Raw genomic sequence first — 22,822 nt, 5'->3', positions numbered from 1 at the left:
AAAGCGGCTAACAATCTCCTTTCCCTTCTTCCCCCACAACAAACACTCTGTGAGGTGAGTGAGGCTGAGAGACTTCAGAGAAGTGTGACTGGCCCAAGGTCACCCAGCAGCTGCATGAAGAGGAGCGGGGAAGCGAACCCAGTTCACCAGATTATGAGTCCACCGCTCTTAACCACTACACCATGTGGAGGAGCTGGAAGTAGCTCCTCCCTCCAGTAAGGCACACATGGCTGTGGTATGAGCTGTCCCAAATTTCAGAGGCACTTCAGAAGTTGCTTCCAACCCTGGAAACAAGAACAAAACACCAGGGAAACACCAGGATGCATTTGTTCTGGGCATAAAGCGGCTCTTCACATCACCTCTGTTTATTCTTTTTAGGGTTGGTTGTTGTTATTTTTGCTCCAGTGTGGTGTAGTGGTTAAGAGCGGTAGTCTCGTAATCTGGGGAACCGGGTTCGCGTCTCCTCTCCTCCACATGCAGCTGCTGGGTGACCTTGGGCCAGTCACACTTCTTTGAAGTCTCTCAGCCCCACTCACCTCACAGAGTGTTTGTTGTGCGGGAGGAAGGGAAAGGACAATGTTAGCCGCTTTGAGACTCCTTCGGGTAGTGATAAAGCAGGATATCAGATCCAAACTCTTCTTCTTCTTCTTCCATAGTCTAAGAAATCAAGATGATTTTTACAGAAGCTAATTAGGACGACAATGATATATTTGAATTCAAGAGCTTTAGTCTGAAACAAGCACAATATGTAGTGTTTCATAAAATGGGAGGAGAAATACTGAGTTAGTCTGACATGCAAGTCTGTGAGCTGTGCTATGCTGTGCGTGAGAGCATTAATCAGAAATGGCGCAAACCACAGTATCTAATTATATTATATATAACTGCAAATGTGTGCTAGTTACCACCATAGCATCATGAATCTGGGAATGACCTCATATAGAGCATAAAGCTGTCAATGTGTTCTAACCTTGATGGGTGAAGAATCAGAGGCACCATCATTCTGAATTACCAGTTTCTGGGGAGCAACAGTGAAGAGAGGCCCTTATTGTCCTGCTAGGGGTTTTTTCCTGTGAGAAACAGGATGCTAACCTAGGCAGGCCTTTGGTCTGGTCCAGGGGGGGCTCTTATGTTCTCAAGGACAATGAGTTTGTTGCTCTGCACTATGGTAGACTCATGTATTCTCTCCGCCCTAATTAAGAAACCAGGAAAGAAGAATCTGTATATTTGAGTATTAGTCCTAATGTTAATTTCAGAAGTGTTTAGGGAGTGGCAGAAAGCCAGTTTTATATTTACTGAGTTGTGTGGCAGCCTTTTAAAAAATGTCCCACTTCATGTTTTTGCTTTCTAGACTTGATGTAGCTTTCGACATTACAGCAAAAGTTGACTAGCAGATGTCTCGATAAATGACTGTTTCTGTATTTGAAGATATCAAGTGGTTTCACGCATTATAAGCAATGACAAGCACATAATTATCACTGTTCAATGAAATGTTTGAAGATACCATGAAGTGATAAAGCAGTCTCTTAGGTGTGTATAGCCTTACCTATTATTTTTTTAAAGATAGAAATTGTTGGCCTACCTGTCATCTGTGAGGCCTCCTAAGACTCTCATTCATTGGCTCAGTTGCTGCAAATACAGTGGTACCTCGGGTTACATATGCTTCAGGTTACATACGCTTCAGGTTACAGACTCCGCTAACCCAGAAATAGTGCTTCAGGTTAAGAACTTTGCTTCAGGATGAGAACAGAAATCGGGCTCCGGCGGCGCGGCAGCAGCAGGAGGCCCCATTAGCTAAAGTGGTGCTTCAGGTTAAGAACAGTTTCAGGTTAAGTACGGACCTCCGGAACGAATTAAGTACTTAACCCAAGGTACCACTGTACTGTATCATGGAACATTCACCAGCATTCCAGCTGCTAGTGGGGATGCTGGCAGCAAAAGAATTTTGTCTTGCAGGTTCTGTGAGTGTGAAGTGTAAGCTTTGTTTGGCTGCCAATCACCTCGCAGAGGGGGCCTAAGGACAGGAGTAATGTGCAGCTGGCAGAAAGTAAAGGAGGGAAGTGAAGTGTTGCTTGTGCAAGCAATGCTTAGGGCTGGGAAGTTAAGTGGAAAAAGTGGGCAGGAGGAGGAGAAAAGGGAGAATACATACTGGCAATGAACCAGAGATCTGGAGTGTTTGATTGTGGCTAAAGTGTGAGATAAGGAGGTGCAGAAAAGGTATTTGGTTCAGGAAAGAGAGAGAGGGAGGGGGGTAAAAAGAAACTTTACACTACGCCTAGATATTGAGAGCATTGACTTTCTGTGTTCTGTGGACGAACAAGAGAGCATTTTACACTGGCAGCCTGTGAATGAGTGAGCTAACATACAGCAAAACTCAAGAGATTATGCTGCTGGCTGACCTTCACATGGTGATTTGACAGATGTCCAGGCAAATTTTTGAACATAGGAAGCTGCCTAGTCAGACCAGCTTCCTGGGTTATTGCTTACTTGGGCTGGCAGCGACTCGCAAGGCTTTCGGGCAGAGGCCTTCCTAGCAACTACCTGAAATCCTTTCTCCAGGATGTGAACCCACTCTCGTGTTTGTGTACAGTGGTGCCTCGCAAGATGAAATTAATTCGTTCCTCGAGTTTTTTCGTCTTGCTGTTTTTTTCGTCTTGCGAAGCACGGTGTCAGAAAAGTTTTGGGAAAGCTTCAAAAATCAGCAAAGTCTTCAAAAACCTCAAAAAAGGCTACCACACCGCGTGCTATGAGTTGCTCCTCGAAGTCAAGTCGCAACTGTATTAACGGTTTTAAGAAAAAGGAAACAAATTTGCAAGACGTTTCCGTCTTGCGAAGCAAGCCCATAGGGAAAATCGCCTTGCGAAGCAACTCAAAAAACCAAAAACCCTTTCATTTTGTGAGTTTTCCGTCTTGCGAGGCATTCGTCTTGCGAGGTACCACTGTATTTAAATAAGCATTTGTAAAATGTTTTGCTATCATTTAATTCTCTCCCCACCCTGCAAGATTTTTGCAGGGTCTGTTGAACATGCTTGATATGGGACCAGTTTTCATTGCTGCCTCAACCATTTGTGGTTTTTAAAACATGGTTGTAGTTGTTTTACTGTTTGATGCTTTAATACAGTTTATTGTAAGTTGCTGTGGGTTCTCAGCTGCTGAGCTAGAAAGGCTCATAAACATTTGGTGTGTTTTTTAAAAGCATTATCCGTCTTATTGGAGAAGGGAGTTCAGTGGCTTTGGTGGTCTTTATATGCATAAGTACGTTCTACTACTAGGGGCTGCCTTTGAGATTCGTTTGGAGGTTGCAGCTAGTGCAAAATGCACCCATGAGGATGTTGACTGGTGTGGCTTGGTGAGATCATACAATGTGGGTCCTTAAAGATCAAAAGTGGTTGTTTCTTTGCTACCAAGACAAATTCCAGGTGCTGGTTTTATATAGAAATACATGTGTGTGCATGGACAAACACACATACACAAACAGCTTAGGACCCAGTTATTTAAAGAACTATCTCTCCCCGAAGTTTTGCCCATGATCAGAGATCCAACAGGTAGGCCCTTGTGGTTATTCAATCACAAATAACCAGAAAACTCATGGCAGAGTCTTCCCAGTTATATCTCCTCTCGACCATCTCTTCAGCCCATCCCACTTAAAGTTAGCTGAGTGGTGACGCTTAGCAGCTTTCAGTACTGGTCAAAAACTATTTTGTTCTGCTAGTCTTTTGTATGAATCTTATTTGGCTTACGTTTCTGAGCATAACTGGAGAACGATGTTTATTATGGCTATCTGTGACCTATGGCTTTGAAATGTTTTTAATGAATTGTATAGTTGTGACTGACCTGCTCTGAGATCATCCATGATAAAGGAGGGGATATACATTTTATTTTTTAAAAGAATAGACATAGCTGTGGATGTTTTTTCTCCTGATTTGTTATGACAAAAGCAGGATTTGCTCTTCTTAGAATCTGATTAAATGCCCAGTAAAATGGAAATGCTTTAGTTGGTTTCTTAGAGTTACCTTTTTTTTTCAATAAAGTGCACAAAATTTGAGCAATTAAGGAGATGCTCATGGGTCATCTATTTGCTAGGAAGGGAAGTTTTTTATATAAATTGACATACATAAATTGAACTTTTGCTCTAAGTCAGGGGTCAGCAAACGTTTTCAGCAGGGGGCTGGTCCGCTGTCCCGCAGACCTTGTGGGGGGCTAGACTATATTTTGGGGGGGGTGTAAATGAACGAATTCCAATGCCCCACAAATAACCCAGAGATGCATTTTAAATAAAAGCACACATTCTACTCATGTAAAAACACACTGATTCCTGGACCGTCCACGTGCTGGATTTAGAAGGCAATTGGGCCGGATCCGGCCCCCGGGCCTTAGTTTGCCTACCCATGTTCTAAGCTATTAAAACCCATATTGCATTAAAAGGCAGAAGAACGCAACAGTGTTTTGCATATTGGGGCTTTGGGTGACTAAAACACAGAGATGAGTAAGGGGGCTTGGGGCAATGGCTTTTCCAAGCAACTTTGGTGCCGTGCAATGAAACATCATATAAGTACATCATAAAAAGTAATACAGTTTTACTTGATGCCATTGTGGCTTTTGCACAAGTAAGTCTTTATCCCCACCACCTGAACACATCTTTGTACTCTTCCAGTCACCTGTATAAGCATCATGATGCCCAGCAAAAGCAGTTACCTGGGTACACCCTAGTACGGAGGCGACTGCTATTGTTTGACATGTCTGAATTCACTTTATCACAGGGAGAACTCACATGTGCATATTTATAAGTGAATGAAAGCAACATTTAAGGCTGCAGTCCTAACCTCACTTACTTGGAAGTAAGCCCTGCTGAATTCGACAGGTTAGGGTTGCTTAGGACATAGGATTGTGCTGTCTGTGTGATGTAGTGTGGGGGTATGTGACAAACTTATCACAAGTAGAACACAACAGCATTTTTTGCTTCACCTGACATCAGGTCAAACACAGCAGTTTTCACTGGAAACAGCTCACAGAAGCTCAAGTCATGAAACATCTAGTGTTGTACTTGAACATAGAAATGAACCCTTAGTTAAGCCTTGGGGGGGGGTACATTCTTAACACTTTCAGAATGAAATTAACAGTCCCAGCTGTTGGTGGCTTGTGTTTTTGGCTATTTTAATAATCAAACCTGAAAAATTACCAGAAGTGAAATTCACAGACAAGAAATACTTTAATTAAATATTGTGTAAAATGAACATTTTTATACAGTTAAATATCTGAAAAATGTACAGATAAAACAATCTTATTGTAGGGTCTTTAACAGTAAAATCTACCATTTAGTGAAGTTTTCCGTTTGGAGACAATGAAGCAATGAGTGCATTGACTAATTAATCTAAAACACAAACAAGATTGCGTTTATGAAGAAACTTGCAAACTTTCTTAAGATGTACATATGACCTTTCTTTTTAAGATCAAAACCTTGCTTATATAAAATAAAACTGAGGCAATTCAGTTTCAAAGTGACTTCTTAGGCTTTCCCACTTAGCTAACCTTATTGGCTAATTATTTGTGATATATTGTTTCAGTTTTCAAACCTTTTATAAACGTTTCCTGAAAATGTGCATTTTTCGTATTTAAAAAATGGTCCCTCCTTTTTGCTTAGAACTTTAATTCTGCTGCAGTTTGCAAAAAAATGTTTTTGCAGTGCTGCATTTACAAAGCATTTAGTGCAAAGAAAGAAAGCGGGGGACCAGCTGTCTAAGGATTGGCACTAACAGGCACGATATTATTGAAGAGGTCATTCCAGTTTATAAATTACAGTCAACGCTGTAGGTCTTGCTACCAAAAAAAGGGGGGTGGAATCTGTAAATAAAACAACTTATAAAAATTGTGCACGATCCGAATTGCATACAAGCCTTTCTCTCTGTTAAACAGTGCTGGGTTACAGAATATGCAGAGTGCAGCAGAAAGCAGACACACAAAGGAGTGACACAGTTGTACACCAGGGATGCAATCAACCAAGCACTGCTGTGGTCCTACAACCAGCCATTTTCATGGGGTTGGTAAAGCATCACCCCCCCCAATAGATGAGTGCAGTAAATTAGAAGATTGTACCCCAGGTTTGTGCTTTTTTTTTTTTACACCATAAATCATCCAGATGAAGTAGCGATTAATTGTGGTGTAGGCCCATGATAAAACAGCACAAAAAGTTCTCCAGAAGTCTACTTTTAAGGCATCCAAGTAGTTAATGTGGCAAACACTTCTAAGTAAAACATCAGAAGTGGATTTTTATTTTATAAGCTTTTAGGCCTCTGGTTCCCCCCTCCCTCCCAGTAAACACAGTTCAGCTATGTGGCAAAGTCATGGGGTGGCAGGTAAAATGACTTTTTACAATCTTTTTTTTTTAAAAAAAAAAGATAGAAAAAGAAAATAAGGCATGAGACAAAACAGGATTTTTTTAAAAAAAACAAAAATGCTAACACAAAATAGGAGAATCTTCTTTTTCTTGTGGCTGCATCACATGCACGTATTCTACTAGTATTTATTACAGCCATGTGGCACAATTCCGTTTTAACTATACAACAAACAACTTTATTTCAAAATCATTTGTTCAGATAACTTAAAAATAATATAAAAATAAACAATGTTTTTTTCCTCAAAACAACAAAAAGGATGGAAAGTCCAAACAAATAACAACTTTCTGAAATACAAATGAAATGAATGAACACAAATTTATTTTAACAGAAACACATGAAGGCAGCTGTTCTTGGCTTAATGCTTTTCACAGCATCACAATACCAGTCAAATGACGAAAAAACATACATACAAGGGGGGAGAAAATGATAAAAAGCAATATACAAAATTTCAAAGATAAATACAATATTTATAATCAATATGTTACAAAATAAATTCCCTTGGTAGATTGCAAGTGTTTATGTGAAAGAAAGTGTTGTAATGTATGACTATTTTATTCCTTATCTTTATAAGGAATAAAATTTGCTGATCTAAATATTTAAGTGGATCTGAAAAAAATTCAAGACAAGTGTATAAATATTTAGCTACAACTTTGGCAAAATCACAAAAGTCTACAATTTTATAACCACATACAAAACACATTAGGGAAGAAGGATCTAGAAGTCAAAAGGACAATTTTCTGGTACAAGAAACATAGACTTCACAGTAGCCTAAGAATGCAATAGTATACAGTGCTAGCAAAAGTTGAAAAAATGTTGCAGATCACACTTGCTTAACAGGAAGCTCTAGCAGTGGAAGTATATTTTTTTAACCAACAGACAGTAGCATTTTTTTCTCTGTCAGTGTGCTTGTTGAAGGCAAGAGAATTCAATATCAAAGTTACAATTTCTAACTACAATAAGTTACAAAGTTCCATTTCCTTAAGATGAAGTTAAGCAATGATAAACCCTCCCACCCTCCCTAGCTCCCAAAATTTTCCCAAATCATATATTCATCCTTTTTTTCCAGTTTTGATGGCTCATACCTCCTTGGCCCCCTTTTTTCACCACAAAAAAATATTTCACATTATAGAGATACACAACCATTGTGAATCTAGTTATGAGTACAGAAAAATGTTTTGGAGGCGTTTTTCATCAGTGTTTCATGATAATCAAAATGGTGCATCCACAAAGTTTTTCCCGACACATAGCAAGTACTAGACATAGCCAAGACGTAATCAGAAACTTTATACAAAATAGGCGTCGCTTTTTCCTTATTCTTCAGGATCAAGAAATGTGAAAATAAGAGAGAAGTTCAGTTAATAAAATGGAATAGTTCATGAAGAAGTTGATTGTTTGCATGTTGATTCTTAGTAGTTTAAATAAAATCTTTAAACAAAGTTTTTTTTTGTAGCATTTCAATGTTTTGCTGATTGTATTTTGAAGATACTGTTTCCATCAGCATGTCTTATATACTAAACTTGTCCCCTAAAAAGCTCATCTTCTGAAGCTTGGTGCTACGGTAGGTAAACAAAAATGAATTTACATTGGCGGGACTACAAGCCCAGACATAGCTGAAAGAAAGAGAAAAAGAACTATTAAATATGTGTATAAGCATTATTAGAACTTGCAAATAAGAAGAAAAAAAATCCCACCATGCACAAATATTTCCCAGAAGTACCAACTTCCACAAAACATTTAGGGACATCCACCTATTTCACATAATATATGGGCTGTGATCCAGAGGACTGTGGCTGGGGGGTGGGAGAATACAGCTCCTGCCGCTTTGCAGGCAGATATGTATGTTCTTGCCAAAGTTATGTGCTGGATTAGTGGTGTGAAACATTTCCACATGTGAAACATACCCTCTGCATGCAAGAGTATTGTACCAGGAAATGAGCTGTGATGCATACAGAAGTTGATTACTGCATGTAGATCATCATCTCTGGATCACAGAGCATGATAGGATGTGTGTGTGTGTGTTTTCTTAAAATCTGGGTGGACTGCTGGTGGACGTTTTCAACATTTAATATTACAACATAGTTTGCATGCAGTAGCTGCCAGACTGCTTTTGTCATCTGTTACTAGTATATCAGGCTATCCAATGAGGGAAGGGGTTTTGTTTTCCCCACTCAAACATTTTAAATTATTTTTAAAATAGGACTTTCCTACCAGAGCATTCTGTAAAGACTTCACTTTTAAAATGAAAAGGATTCTGACATTTTTTTGTGCAAAGCATCCTGCCTCCCACATGTGTGATATTTCTCTTAGCGTTTTGTTAATGGCAAACAGTGGCCCAGACTCCCTGGAGACTGCCTATGTTGACAGCTGAGAAACAACATGGTCACTTTTGGTAATGTCAGACAAGGCCAGCTCACTCACCAATCAAGGACCAGACACTTCTCAAGTTCCCTAAATGAAAATCTGACTAACCTTAGCTTTTTCTCTTTTTCCAAGCACTCAAGCCTAAGTGGAAAGCCTCAATTTTGACATTCTGTTAATTGTACTTTATCCTAATAGTATGCTGACTTTAATAAGTCAATGACTTTCTGAGATCAAAGTCAAGTATAGTACACCTGCTTTGGAATCTGTCAAAGCACTATAAAAAAGACATGAGATTAAAATCTTCCACTTGCTAGCTCAATTTGTTTCTTAAAAAATGCTTAGAGCCCAATCCCTTGTTAGTCTGTGTGCGCCACACAAAGCTCAGGATCAAGGTACCCAGTAGTGATGCAAAGAGATCTGAGTCCCTTTGTTCTGGCACTGGGAACTGGCACCAGCCCCTGTATTTAGGTTAGTAGCCACCACTGTTGCTACTTCAGCACTGGGAGAATACTATGCAGAGCACTTAGGAGAGACAAGTCATTTGGTGGCCCCCCTGTGTCTCGTCCAAGAATGGGCCAGTAGACCCTAATGCATATGTCAGCAAAGACCTGTAACAGGGATTTTCTCTGGATATTAAAAGCGATTGGGGCACACTTTCCTAATACTGGACGCTGTGGTAGCTGTGCCGTACATATGGTATATCAAGGGAAAGGACTGGGCTTGTTAAACAGGGAGAAGCTAAATTTTGTCATTATGTTCTAGTTATCTCCTTGGCAAGAGTATAATTTGGGCTGTTTTAACCTTATGGTGTTTAAATTTTGTCTTGATCATTCTCATTAATTTATGTACAAGAAACATTAATACATTTTTGATGTAGTGATGCGAACTTCAATTTCCCAGTTCATTAATCTCAAAAAATATCAATTTATCTCAGATTTGCTGTTGCGGGTTTTCCTGAAAGCTGGTTGTATTTCTTATGTAATACACTCTCTTTGTCTCGCCACCCATGTACTGTATATACTAGACTATAAGCCGACCTGAATATAAGCCGAGACACGTAATTTTAGCACAAAAAACTGGGAAAACTTATTGACTCGAGTATAAGCCGGTTCACCACACCACAAACCTGGTGGTGGCGACAGCAGCGGAGGAAGAACAAGCAGCCCCAAAGGGCTGCTTTTGGGCTGCTCGTTCCTCCGCTGCCGCCAGCGGCAAAGGGCTCCTTTCAAGCTGCTCGTCCCTCCGCCACCGCCTCTGCTGCTTGCAAGAGCAGGCATAGGAGCCGCGGTTGGGAGAGGCACAATGCAGCGCCTCTCCCAACCATGGCTCCTGTACTGAGTCATGAAGCAAAGGAGGAGCATAATTTAGGAAAGGCAGATTGGAATGGAGATAGGCCTTTCTTCTTGCCACAGACATGCTACCTATTTCACTAGCAGCCCCTGTGCAGTTGATTGACCATATTGTATTATATGCATGCCAATGTGTCACAAAGGGTGACTCAGTAACCCTTGTACGTGTGTGGTCCCACTGACTAAAATTCAGATTCATGGGAGTAGTGGTGCTCATGGATTCCTTTCCCCACAGAACAGATGGAACGGTGAGGATGAGTTGAATGTCTGTGTTGAGCAGTAGCTCCATGAATTCTGCTGCTGTACTCATGGACCTTTGGCTTAGGGGAAGAACAGCATGCAAGACAGCCTTCACCCTATGCGGTAAGTCTTGTTTTCTCATACAGTTCGCAGCTTGCTTGTAAAATACTGGTTGATTATTTATTTTTTCTAGGATAAAACGATACGGGGGGGGGAGTAACTTTTCTGTAGTTTTTCCACAGTGAATACTGCCAGCCTAACTTACGAGGTTAGGCAAATCCTGTACATGAAAGTTTTGAGCATGCCTTTGTTCACATGGAAAGATTAGTCACAGACTTGCAGATGGAGCCTAACAACCAGACTCTCTTCCATTTCGACCCCTATGTGCCACTGCTTGGATTGCAGCCAGTTCTTGCCAGCTGTGAATTCCCCCAATATGGCAGCGTTCCAGTATATTTAGCTCCTGCACAATGCTGCCATCAGGGCTGGGAGAAACAATGCCAAATGATGGGGGCACAGTGATGTGCTGCTCACAGTTTTCGGCCAGTAAATGTTCCCTTGTGGTAACTGCAGCTCATTGGCAAGGGATGGAGCAGAGCCTTGGCTATCTGCGGCAGCAGCGAGCTCTCTCTGCCATTAATTGACAGCAATAAATACTAATAACACTATTACCATTTGGTAGCAAGTATTCTGTTAAATTAGGGCCAACAGTGGTGAATGCAACATTCAGCCAATTTTCACCTTCCTGTATTGCCAGTGAAATAGCTGCACAGAAGAGGAAACATGGTTCCAATAGTCTCCATGGCCCATTTTTTAAAAAATGACTATAAAATGCAGTTTAGGGTTTAGTTTAGTTGGGTATTCCTAAAGAGGCTGATGCCCTTCCTCACCATACATCTGGGAAATTTATTTTCTCCTGAAAAAATACAGATGTTAAGTTCTCCAGAATATACAGTCTTGCAAACAGGGCATAAACTCAAAGACACTATTACCAATGCCATCAAACACACAAGCTGATTGCTGTTTTCAGTGTACTAGTGACAACCAAACTTGGGCGACTAGAGTTTTTGACTGGGGAAACCTGGCTCAAATACCTGTAGATGGAAGGTCGCTAGATTAACTTGGACCAGGGACTCTTTCTTAGCCTAACCTACCTCACAGGGTTGTTATTAGAATAAACTTGAGAAAAGCAACACCCTGGGCTCCATGGAAGGAGAAGGAATACAAATGTGATGTATAAACCAATCAAGCAGGATGCGCTCTGAGCAGATATACAGGAAAACCATTGGTCCCTGCTAAAGCATGTTTCCAAACAGTCGTCAGTGCACACACAGCTACATATCTTTCCTCTTATTCATATATACAATCCCACATGCTCATGCATATCTCTTGCTCTTGTTGCATATAAACCTACAAAACCCATGTCCTTATTAACGTATGGAAACAAATGCATACTCTAATCATCTTTCTAAAAACTGGGGCAAAGTAGACATGAAGAGACGGCAAAGCACAGGTTTCTGCCAGACGCACCAAAACGCCTGATGCTACATACTCAGTGCACGTAATCTTTTATTTCTTTTTTATTGGGTTTCTGAACAGGGACCCTTGACTCTTTCAGCATCTGCCCACACCACACTGAACCTTCCCTGGCTTGCTCACAATCCTTAGGTAGTGCAAACCATGGCCCGTAAATCTGACACTATCAAGGCCCCCCTTGGTTTCTGCCTGTGACTAGGGTAGAAGGCATTCACCACAGGAATACCAATTACATATAAGCCACAGGTTAGCTACATTTGGTCTAAACTCTGAGCTCATGCATATCTTGATGTGACTTAACCCCATTTATTTATAGAGCTGCTTTCAAATGTATGAGCCTTTGATCACTGTCAGAGACAACATTATTTAGATGCAGGTCTTTTATTTTTATACTAAACCAAAATACTTAATTTTAATCTGCAAAAAATATATATTTAGAAATCAACCCAAATTTAATATGTGAAACGTATTTTAAAGGTATGTGGTGAAATATGATTCCCACAAGTTTAGTTTCTGATTGTCACGGAAATAGTCTTTTTTCAAAGTATTTGTCTGCAGTATTCTTTCATATTTTTCACTATTGACAAAGCAAGTAAAGTAATTTAGTCTTAGGCATGGTAGAACTAATAGCATAACACTTGGAAAAAAATAGTATGCTGCTTGCTTATGTTCAGGAAATATAGTGAGTGAAATGTAATGGTGACAAACTATGATGTGGACTTTCATGTTATATTGCAAGGAAGAGCAAATGAAAAAAGCATGTTGTTTGGTCTGAAAAAGCAGAGGAGATTTACGCAGATCATGCTGTTTTATTTATTTTGGCAAAGAATGATTTGAGCTACCCCAGTCATGCAATCTGCAATTCGCATGCTCACCTGGAAGGTGAATTAACAATTGTGCCCTCAGTGTGCTCCCAAGTGGCAAACTAGATAGTGGCACACACTTATGCAAACTCTCCTAGCTTAAAAGTTTTTGTGGCTATAGAAGGGAGAACCCAAGCTAATTGTGTAGTCGGTCATTCAAATGCTGCTTTATATTAGCACTTGGGTTAATGTAGTGGCAGTGAATACATAGTTTGAAAGAGAAGACCAATGCTGGTTGCTGTCATATCAGCTTCTCTCTGCCACCTGCCTACAGACTTGCACAGTGGTGTCAAGGCCATTGCCACCACAGTCTGGTTTTCTGTATCCAGAAAAAGTGGAAGCATTGCCAGGGAATTGGTCCCTGAAAGCATTTTCTTGTTGAAGAGTTGGAAGGCACAGGGATCATTCTCTGAGCTCCTGGGTTCCAAGTGTTAGTGGAAGAATGTGAGAGGAGATGGGCAGGTGACATGATTATATTCTGAGTGACCATACCTTTGGTAATTGTCTGCAAGGCTGATCTCTGCATTAGACAAGCCAATAAATGCCACTGTGTGTGATTCAAATCTACATACCCTTAAGACCTAGTTAATAGTGTTCATTATGGACATTTTCGACTAGAGTTTCTCACACTTGTGTCGTCCTGGTCTACAACATCGGTACCCTGCACGGTATTTGTAGATCAACATAGGTATTAGTTTTGTGCATGCAGGATGGAAGGAGTGCAATAAAGACTATCTGGTGTCTTAGCGGGAAGGAAATGGAACCAAAATCTTAAATCCATAGTTTTGCTGGCTTAATATCCCAACTGTGTTATTTTATTGTAGTTATTGGGAGTTTGGAACAGTGGTCATTAGCATTGCTGAGGAAGCAGAATTCCCAGCATGGGAGGATTATCTTATTCCCTCCATTATTCCTGTGCCCTAACCCTACTGTATAGAGCACAGGAGAGATGCCATAGCAGAAGCACCATACCTGAGGCGATAATTTGCTTTGCTCATTTAATTTTTAAGGTGACATGAAAGAAGCAGCAAATGTACTGCCCTGTTCTGTCTCTGCATGGGAGCCCACAGAAGACAAGGCAGCCCCTTAGGAGAGAGCAGGCTAGCCATAATCTGTTCAGGTCGGAGTCACAGGACCATGGATAGCTCTAAATTGGTAAGTGCTCTGACAAGATCTGGAGCACAGCTAAAGCCTTCCACCCCTCTTTACTCAGGCTGCCCTTCTCAGATTCTGACCACTTCCTGTGGAATGGAGATACTGTATACTTAAAGCGGTAGTCTTCTGGCCTGGAGCTCCCACCTTACTCACTGTAGACACTGATAAGCAGGGCATTGTGAATGTGAGTCCCCCTGGTGTAAAGAGTACTGGGTTCTCCAGGGATTTTATCTCGGGAGGTTCCACTCTGAGGTCTTTGGTTCAGTGGGATATTAGCTGACAGGTTCTAGCTCAGGCTTAGGTTGGTGTCTGAGTCTAGGTCCAGCATATTTGAAAATTGTGCGGCCAGTCCTCTTGACCTGGCAGGGTCCTCTTCTGTGTCAAGCCACTGCTCATGGTTGGGATCATGACACAAACTAGCCATTCCTAAAATGCCAATGTTTGCTTCAGCTGACATTTGCTTAGCATACAATAGCTGTATTTGCACATAATGACCAAAAAAATAGTAATTCAGTGTTCAGGCTTCAAGCACAGCTGTGATTGGGCCAGAACATACATCATAATCAGTTAAAACCAAACTAGTTTTAAATGTGAATGTGCAGCATGCTGGTACAAAATGCTGAAAAGTTATTGCTCCACTCCTCCCATGCTCTTGCCATGCAGCTGAGAAACAAGCTAGGATTTCGCTTGTTGCGATATCAGAACCTGGACTCGTGTTTTGTTCCATCAAAAGAAACCACAAACAATAAGCTAATAAGTCTTGGTTACCACTCATGGTTTGTTTGTAGAGAAACAAACCATGAGCCTGGGTCTGGACATTGAGACAGCCAGACTCTGGATTGTTTCCTGGTGGTGTAGCAGAAGTAGGGAAAAGCAGAGCAATAACTTTTCAACAGCATGCACCAACACATGGAGTATTCACATTAAATCACAATTGATTTTAAACTATGTTTTTAATGTAACACGTAAACCAGGCCGTGTTTCCTGGTTCAAACTAGGAACTATAGTTTCTTGAAATAGAATGTGAAAGCTTCTCATCTCCTCCTCGTGGCCATGTCAGAGGAGCAGGGAAGGGCAAGAGCATGAGGCTTTCATGTGCAGAATGATAAAATATGGTTTAGCATTATGTGCAGGTTTGTTTTTGGACTGCTTCACATGTGTGTGTACATCACTAAATTGCAAATGGTTCAATGACTAAATTCCTTTTACTGAAAAGTAATTTGCTTAAGGTGAAGTAAGCTGTGGTTTGTGGTCACTGATAGTACATTCAAACATGTTTGATGCTGCATTTGATTCCCAACTGCTCCTGCTTTCTGCTTATGGCATGCTAGAATCAGGACAATTTGGTTAAATGAGTTTGTATGAGTAGGGACAATTCAAACACGAGTGTGTACATGGGTGAGTTTGCCTTTAAGTTAGGGAGGGTGTGGAAAAGATTTGTGGGACCTTTCTGGCTCCATAAGAGTGGCTGTAAATGTCCACTTCTCTGGTGCCACCTGAGCTGGTTAACACAAGATCAGTTTATTTCATCACCACAGCTGAAAAACTATGATTTCTGAAACTATTAGAATAATTTTATATTAGCTTATATTTGTCACCAATGCTGTATTTCAAATGCTGCATTTTTTTGGACAGCAAAGTAATTTGGGGGAATGGTTTAATGTGTTAGTAAGAACGTCAGGCTTTAGAAGTGACCTAGAGGAGACCAGGATTAACAGGATCCTAGTGTCAAAGTTTAATTGCATTTGCCCATCAAGCTTTAATACTGATTTATTAATTGGCAAGATAAAGTATCAAATACCCAATAAGTCTGTCTTTTTTTCTTTACTTATATACACTTTTGCCAAACTATATAATTAAAAACAACCACACAATTTAAGCACTTAGGTAGGTGGAAAGAAGTTTGGATATTCGCCAAGGGCCACCAAAAGAAAGCATTATGGGCCTCCACATCATTACAGTCTCTAACAGAATAAAATGGAGGTTGAACCTACCAAGTATACATTTGGGGCCCATAAGGGAAAATCCTATTTTCTTTTTTTCAAGATGCCCTGTTCACTGTGTTTCTTTCACACACCCAGGCAAATCATGTCCTTGGTTTACTATCATATAAATTGAAGGTCTGTCCCTGAAGCTACTCTCAAGAGAAATGTTAAAGGTGGAATTATCAAAGTAACTAAATGGTTTAGGAGCAAAAGTTTCACACATGCTGCTTTAGCACATTTTTTAAGAATAACTTCACCCCTGGTTTTTTGTTAATAATAGAAGCTACCTATGGGTGTGTAGGTTACAATGAATGCATTTTGTTTATTTCTAAAATTTATATACGTGCTATTCCAGCCTGTGGTGTACATATCTAAAATAGCTTCATCCAGCAAGCAACTCAACAAAATCCAAACCTAATGATGGGACAATGCTACCTTGCATTTACACTGGAAGTGTCCATATGTACCTCACTAGAAAGAGAAGTGTAGGTCAGTCCTTCTCTCTGGGGAGATACGTTTTTGATGCAACCTTGGTTTTCATGTAGGGCTGCTCAGTACTGGACAGCATGGTGGGGGTGGCGGAGCTTACCTGAGCTCCAGTCAGTTGCGTTGATGCAAATGTACTGTCAAGGACCCTGGATTTCACCATACCAAGCGTCCCACTGCATTTTCCCTCTAGCTTCTGGTAAGTAGTAGCAACATGACTGACCACAGGTCAGGTGAGCATCCCCTTCCCCACCATGCGAGAGATTTTTACGATCTAAAGAGAAACCAGAGTATGCCATCTGCAACTGGGACTGCTTTTTAAGGAAATACTTCCTGTAAAAATATCAAGGTGGTACCTGTGTGATTGCCTCATTCTGCATGCTTAAAAGCGGTTTTTATTCCCTACCCCACCCCAAAAAAGCCCACCCTCTGACCCAATGAGTACAGGAAATTCTGGAAATTTGTTTTGTTGCCCTAGTGCAGCTGCAGCATTGGAGGGATGTATGCATTTAAAAGTACTGTTGATAATATATTCTTTCATAACACTATGCTTCCATTCCCCCCGCCTTCCTTACATCATTAGAACTGGCCCAAACTATGTGCATTCTTCTACAGAAAAACAATTTGCTGTGCATAGGTGCAATGGAAGTTTTGTAATCTCAGTGGTAAGGAAAATCTGAGGAAAGTCTGTGAATTTGAGGTAACTCTTGGGAACAGACAATTATACTGAGGCAGTCAAGAGATACTTATTGGAAGAAGGTTTACATATTCAGTAAACTGTATTCATAATTACCTCTCACATTTCCTGAGATCAGTGGTAGATCTTGGAGGAGGAGGCCTTTAAAGGATTCCTAAATTGGTTTGGGGTTTTTAAACTACAGCCAGGAGGGAGGAAGAAAGGTCTGAGGCACTGGTAAATTTCCAGAGACTCCTGCATAGAACAATGGGAGAAAGGAGGGATTTAGGGTCTTTCTCCCATGATGCCACAGAAAAGGGGAGGAGAGGAAGTGACTTGACATATTTCCAGTAAGTGGGAGGGGAGGAGCTGAAAGAGAAGAAGTGGGAGTGATAGAAGTTAAAGAATGCAAGGGATGGTGGAGATCATGAAGGGAGAACCCGTTTTGTCTTCCAACCCTGAAAACTCAGGAATTCCCTCACCCAGCTAGGGTGTGCATCAACTCAGATTCTACAATCTGCTATCCCAAGTGTACCTCTCAATTCAAATGTAAAGTTGGGTGTGTGATTATTTCCTCACAAGTGGAAGCAAAAGCTCTGCTCAGGAAACATAAATTGGGATGAAAGGAATACCCCTTTGCTAAACTTTTATTGAAATGGTTGCAGATTTCTAACATAATTTACGAACCCTGAACGTTGGTGGCTTTGCACCTTACATTTGTTACTAAAGTTTTTGTTCCGCTTTTTAAAAAAATTAGCTAGCTTCACCAAATGCATATTTATTTCAAGAGAAGAAACAATTCTATTCAGAGGCTCCTGTTGAAGTAATTCTTGAAGTAATTCGCGGGTAAACAAGCAAACAAAGTTTGCTGGGGTTATGCATATGTGTTTAGATGATAAGGACCAGAGATTTCAAAACTCTCAACACTTGCTAATGCTTTAATGACCTGATCAGAGGCAAACAAGGAGTTGCCTTTGGCCCACTCTGACAGACAGGTGCTTTTAGGCAGCAGCCTGTCCAGCCTTTTCACCAAAGACTCTGTAAGTACAAACGTACCTGCATTTCTTTGTGAACCTTAGGATCTTTTCAGTATTGCATATTATATTCCTGATTTTTTTAATCTTAAAATAGAATACAAAAATGTTTGAGTTCAAACATTAGAAAAATAGAGTAGCAAACAGACCAGTTAGTTGGTCTGGACAGCTTGTATATTTCCATCACTGGATATTTTACAGGTAACTGAGATAAAAAAAAATCCCTAAGGGGTAGGTAGCATCCTTATTGGCATAAATTAGATTGATCTTCTCAAGTCGTTTTCCAATCCTACCAATGATATTTATCCATCTAAAGGTAAGCTCAGTGCTAATGTTGAAATATGATGGTGATGATATTCTCTTTATAAGACAAAGAGCCTAAAATGTAAATGTATGCCTTTGTGATCCAGGACTTTTTATTCTTTCCTGATGCTCAGAAAGTGAATGGTGGCTGCACTGTAAATAAATCAATACTAGTTGTGCTCCACTCCACCCAGGCTGTGCCGTGTTAAGTGCTTAGAGCATGTTTTTTGGTGTCTGTTAAGAGTTACAGTTCAGGCTGGCACAGTTGAAGCAGGTTTTGGTCCTGCGTTGAAAAAGGTATGGCAGTGATATACATGCAAAGCAGTCTCTTTAATAAGAGACTTTGCAGTTGTTTCGGCTTCCTCTATAAATTTTCACACTTAGTATTAATGACTGCAAGTGGCTATGTAAATTCTACAAGCTATTTTATAGTTATTTGTCCTGATTTTCCTCTTTTTATGGACAGTTTAGCTGGAATAAGTTCCAATAAGAGCACAAAAACCTCATTAGGAATCTTGAGGATGAACAAAAGCTACGTTGGAACAACAGCTTCAAACGTCTGTAAGGTTCTTCAAGTTTCAAATAGCGACACAGGTAGGAGAAGCAGCGCATCTTGAAATGCTGCCGATTAAAATGTGTCTATCAAAAATGCATGCAGTATAAAGAAGAAAAAGGAACACATCTGATCTGTGAGAGACATTCAGGGTTGTGTGTTTATTTTAAAAATTAATGCACGAAACCTTAAGGGGAAATGCTGGAAAAACAGCTAGTATTTCTTCCAATGCAAAGCTTAAAGTTTAACCACTGATATGGTAAAATGGTTGGCTATGTTTTGTGCTACTGTATTTAATACCAAGGTCTTGCCCCTGCAATGCAAAGCCATTTAAAAAAATAAAAAATAAGCACCTCGTTTTTGAAGTCTGGGGGTTTGTTTTGTCTTTTAATATTTGCCAGTGATAAAAATACTTCCTTTTCCCTTTTAGATCTAAAAATGTTAGGTTCTAGTGTTTTGTTTTTAAAAATAATAATCTGCAATTACACAAAAAAATGATACAGAGATCCAGCTCACCTTGAAGTCCATTTCCATTTGCACTGGTGCAAGATGGTGGAGGAGAAGCTTGGGGCCTGACAACAGGAGCAAAGGCGCTCTTTTGTTTCACTGCAGAGATGACATTGGCAGGTGAGAATGAGAAAATGCCGTGTGTACTGCTACAGTTTGAAGGGAGGGTGACCGAAGAGGCTGCCATGGTAGGGCTTGACGGCACTACTGCAATAAAGCAAAAATAATCAGGACTCATATTGTGGATTTTATGGCAAACATGGAGGGAAGGGGAAAAAAGAGATTGATAGGGCCTTGTCTCTCTTATAATAGCGGGGGGAAATTATATATGAAAAAATAAAAAGCTTTGGCTTGCCACACTCTGGATAACAGGCAAACTCTTTTGTGTTGGACCTTGGTTGCACATTTTGTAGTCCAATCTAGTTCTTTTTTTTCTTTTCTCTTTTAACCAAGATTATTGTTTGGCATATACCAATATATTTGCCATGGTTTTTTTATTGGTTTTTGTTTGTTTGTTTTTTAAATGTCCAGCCTCCAGAGTCACCCCTCCTTTTATCCAGTAGCTCACATTGTAGAAAAATCAAAATAAAGTAAATATATATATATATATTGTAACAAATAAAGAAACTATGTAATGGCTACATGTACCAGAAAAAGACACTTACTGCCATAAGGGGAGTTAGCTGAAGAGCCATTAAGAAATCCAGGGGAACCAGGTACACCAAGATTGGGCATGCCAGCATTGCCATATCCATTCATGCTATTGCTGACTGTGTTGTAATTGGACTGCTGAGGAGTACTGCTCGGAACATATCCTCGCGGGGAAACACTGCTTGTGTTGCGACTGTAACCTACTGTGTTAGGTGGAGAGAGAGAGAAAGAGAGAAAAACCCATCCCAAGAAAATGGTTATTATTTAGGGGGGGTGAAGGGTTTCCCTTCCGCGTCATACATTACACACTTTCAATTGATTGCACAGCTTTGGTCTAAGTTGTCTGCTACTGCCCTATCATCTCTTTACAGTTCAAGATAACCTTATCACGCCAACCCTACTTAAATCATCGAGGATCATTCCGTGTTGCCTCTGCTCCTGGCAGAGAAAGCCAACAAAAAGCTTCCTTCGATCCAATTGTGTCAGCTTCCATCACATTTGTCTTTAGTGGTAATTATCAGAAGGCTTGGTTGCTGGTTTGTACCAACATGCTGAACGAACTTTCAGCCTTTTCAGGACTTCAAATGCCAAAATTGGCAGAAACAGGAGGGGAAGGGCTAAAAATAGAAAGGAAAGACCTGTTTGCTGCAAAAAGCTGCTTTTTATTTTAATCTTCAATGTTACAACTGATGTTTTTACACACTAAATATAAGCAAGTGCTCCCACTGGGTGCCCATGCTTCAGTGAAAACCAGCCTGGATTTATTTATGATATCAATATGACACAAGTAAGTTCAACAGACACACATAATTTGGACAGTAACAAGAATTTAGTGGCCCTGATCCAGGAATATTACGCTGCAATCCTATTCATGCTTACACAAAAGTTAAGTCTCACTGCGTTCAACTGGACTCACTCCCTTATTAAGCATGTTTAGAATTGTGGCATCAGACAGAACGTACTTGCTCTGTTGCTCTCTGCAAGGTTTAGGCACAACTATCTTTCACTATATTAGAGGTTAATATGTTTCTAATTAATCAGTTATGTTATAAGCAATAATATAGATTCTCATGTTTCATAATAATAATACTTATGGCTTTCTTCCAAGTAAATGGCATAGGATTCCAGCACCGAGTAGACATGTAGAAAATTGCACTGTTAATTCTTATAAGCTTTTTGTATTTTATTCAATATTTTCAATAAAGATTCTGTATCGTAAAGCAAAAAATAAACTTCATTGAATATAATTGGCACACCTCTGGTTAATTGAATGCATGAATCCTACTGAAGAAAGAAGGTGGAACATACTGATCAACGTCAAGAATATCCAAAACTTTGGATACATAATTATTAAAACTTCACATACCTTGGTCATTAGCTTGTGATGTTTCTGAAACATTAACTGCTAGCTGGCTGCTAAATGAATTTACTCCCATCATGCCAGTATGAGCTGGGGTGTTGGCAAGTGTTGGAATCTGATTGTGGTTGCGTGGCACACTGTATAATGCTTCTGCAATATCTGCTGCTCGTTTCAGAATTATTTCCTGCAAAATTGTAAAAGAATTAATTTCAAGTAAGTAATACAGTGTGCTTGTTTCACCACATACTCTAATTTTGTGGTGCAGGTTAATCTAAGATTATAGTAGGCACTGATGGATGCCAGTGTTCTTGATAAAAGTTTACAGCCTCTTTCATTTGGCAAACTGATGTACATATTCCTGTAAACCTTACCAGTGGTGACTCTAAAGAGATAAATAGTACAAATATCCCATCTAGCATTTTTGCTAGTGTGGCATTTAAAGAAGAAAAAAGTACTTTACTTGCAAAATGCAGCAAAATTATTTCCAGTAGTTTGCAACACGATACACATTTATCTGCCGCGTAGTAATTTTAGCTAGCGATTTCCATTAGCCACCAATATATTGGACCACGTTTAAGCTTAAGCATTTGGCGCATACATTGGTACTTCTAGTTACGAACTTAAATCGTTCCAGAGGTCTGTTCTTAACCTGAAACTGTTCTTAACTAGAGGCGTGCTTTCGCTAATGGGGCCTCTTGCTGTCGCTGCACCGCCAGCACACGATTTCCGTTCCCATCCTGGGGCAAAGTTCTCAACTCGAGGTAACGCTTCCAGGTTAGCGGAGTTTCTAACCTGAGGCGTTTGTAACTCAAGGTACCACTGTATTCTTAATTACCACTTGTGATAGGAAAACAAGTTTGGAAAAGAAAATGGTAAATGAATCTCAATTCTCATTAAGATATTGCTTCATATCACCACCCTTAAGGTAGCTGGGAAAATGATGTGGTGCACTGGAAGAACACATCAATGTTTTGTCAGGTTTGCAAAGGGCAGCTGCCCATTTGCTACATTGTGTGCATGTGACCATATATGCACATGAGAGGACCCACCTGGTTGTTGTGGGGCATGCCATACAGGGCTTCAACAAGGTCAGCTGCTCTTTTAAGTAATACTTCCTGTAAATTAAAAACAACAACAGTAAATTGCTTTTCACTTAACACTGAAATAGTTCATCAGAACAAAGGCAATGGAAAAACAAACATGCCCAACACAACAAATATGCTGTGGCATCTGTCCTTACCGAATACCTGATAACTGGGCAGAGTATAATAGCCTGATGCCATTGTTATATTTAGTTGGAGGTATCACAGAGATAGGAAGGTGTTTTGTTTTGGAAGGAAACAGTGTATGTGGTTTAAAGTCAAAGTTAGA

At 40.1% G+C, this 22,822-nt stretch overlaps 1 protein-coding gene and 1 long non-coding RNA gene across 29 annotated transcripts in view; one reads left to right on the top strand and one right to left on the bottom strand.

The window, feature by feature from the left end:
* Positions 1-22,822, top strand: part of LOC310708144 — a 93,412-nt gene that overhangs the window by 40,574 nt on the left and 30,016 nt on the right. Inside the window, exons 2-3 of one of the 2 annotated variants that reach the window (XR_014526873.1) lie at positions 10,338-10,465; positions 18,847-19,289. This is a non-coding gene — a long non-coding RNA (uncharacterized lncRNA). Of the gene's footprint in view, positions 1-10,337; positions 10,466-18,846; positions 19,290-22,822 lie in introns of those variants that run through there. The other variant, XR_014526872.1, reaches the window with a different exon arrangement.
* EBF3 (EBF transcription factor 3) overlaps positions 6,390-22,822 on the bottom strand; it is a 191,196-nt gene continuing 174,763 nt past the window's right edge. For 8 of the 27 annotated variants that reach the window (XM_083506010.1, XM_083506021.1, XM_083506030.1 and 5 more), the window contains 6 exons: positions 22,501-22,566; positions 21,458-21,635; positions 20,106-20,294; positions 19,450-19,647; positions 16,471-16,641; positions 7,903-8,002 (listed from right to left, as the gene is read on the bottom strand). In XM_083506010.1, coding sequence (XP_083362136.1) covers positions 16,508-16,641; positions 19,450-19,647; positions 20,106-20,294; positions 21,458-21,635; positions 22,501-22,566 — 765 coding nt within the window. In that variant the 3' untranslated portion in view covers positions 7,903-8,002; positions 16,471-16,507. Of the gene's footprint in view, positions 8,003-16,470; positions 16,642-19,449; positions 19,648-20,105; positions 20,295-21,457; positions 21,636-22,500; positions 22,567-22,822 lie in introns of all 27 variants that reach the window. The other 19 variants (XM_083506019.1, XM_083506013.1, XM_083506014.1 and 16 more) reach the window with 7 other exon arrangements.

Source organism: Podarcis liolepis (assembly GCF_965112155.1).
Source record: "Podarcis liolepis genome assembly, chromosome: 5".
NCBI lineage: Eukaryota > Metazoa > Chordata > Lepidosauria > Squamata > Lacertidae > Podarcis > Podarcis liolepis.
Note: the sequence above shows the minus strand (reverse complement) of the source record. Positions and strands in the feature narration are given on the sequence as shown.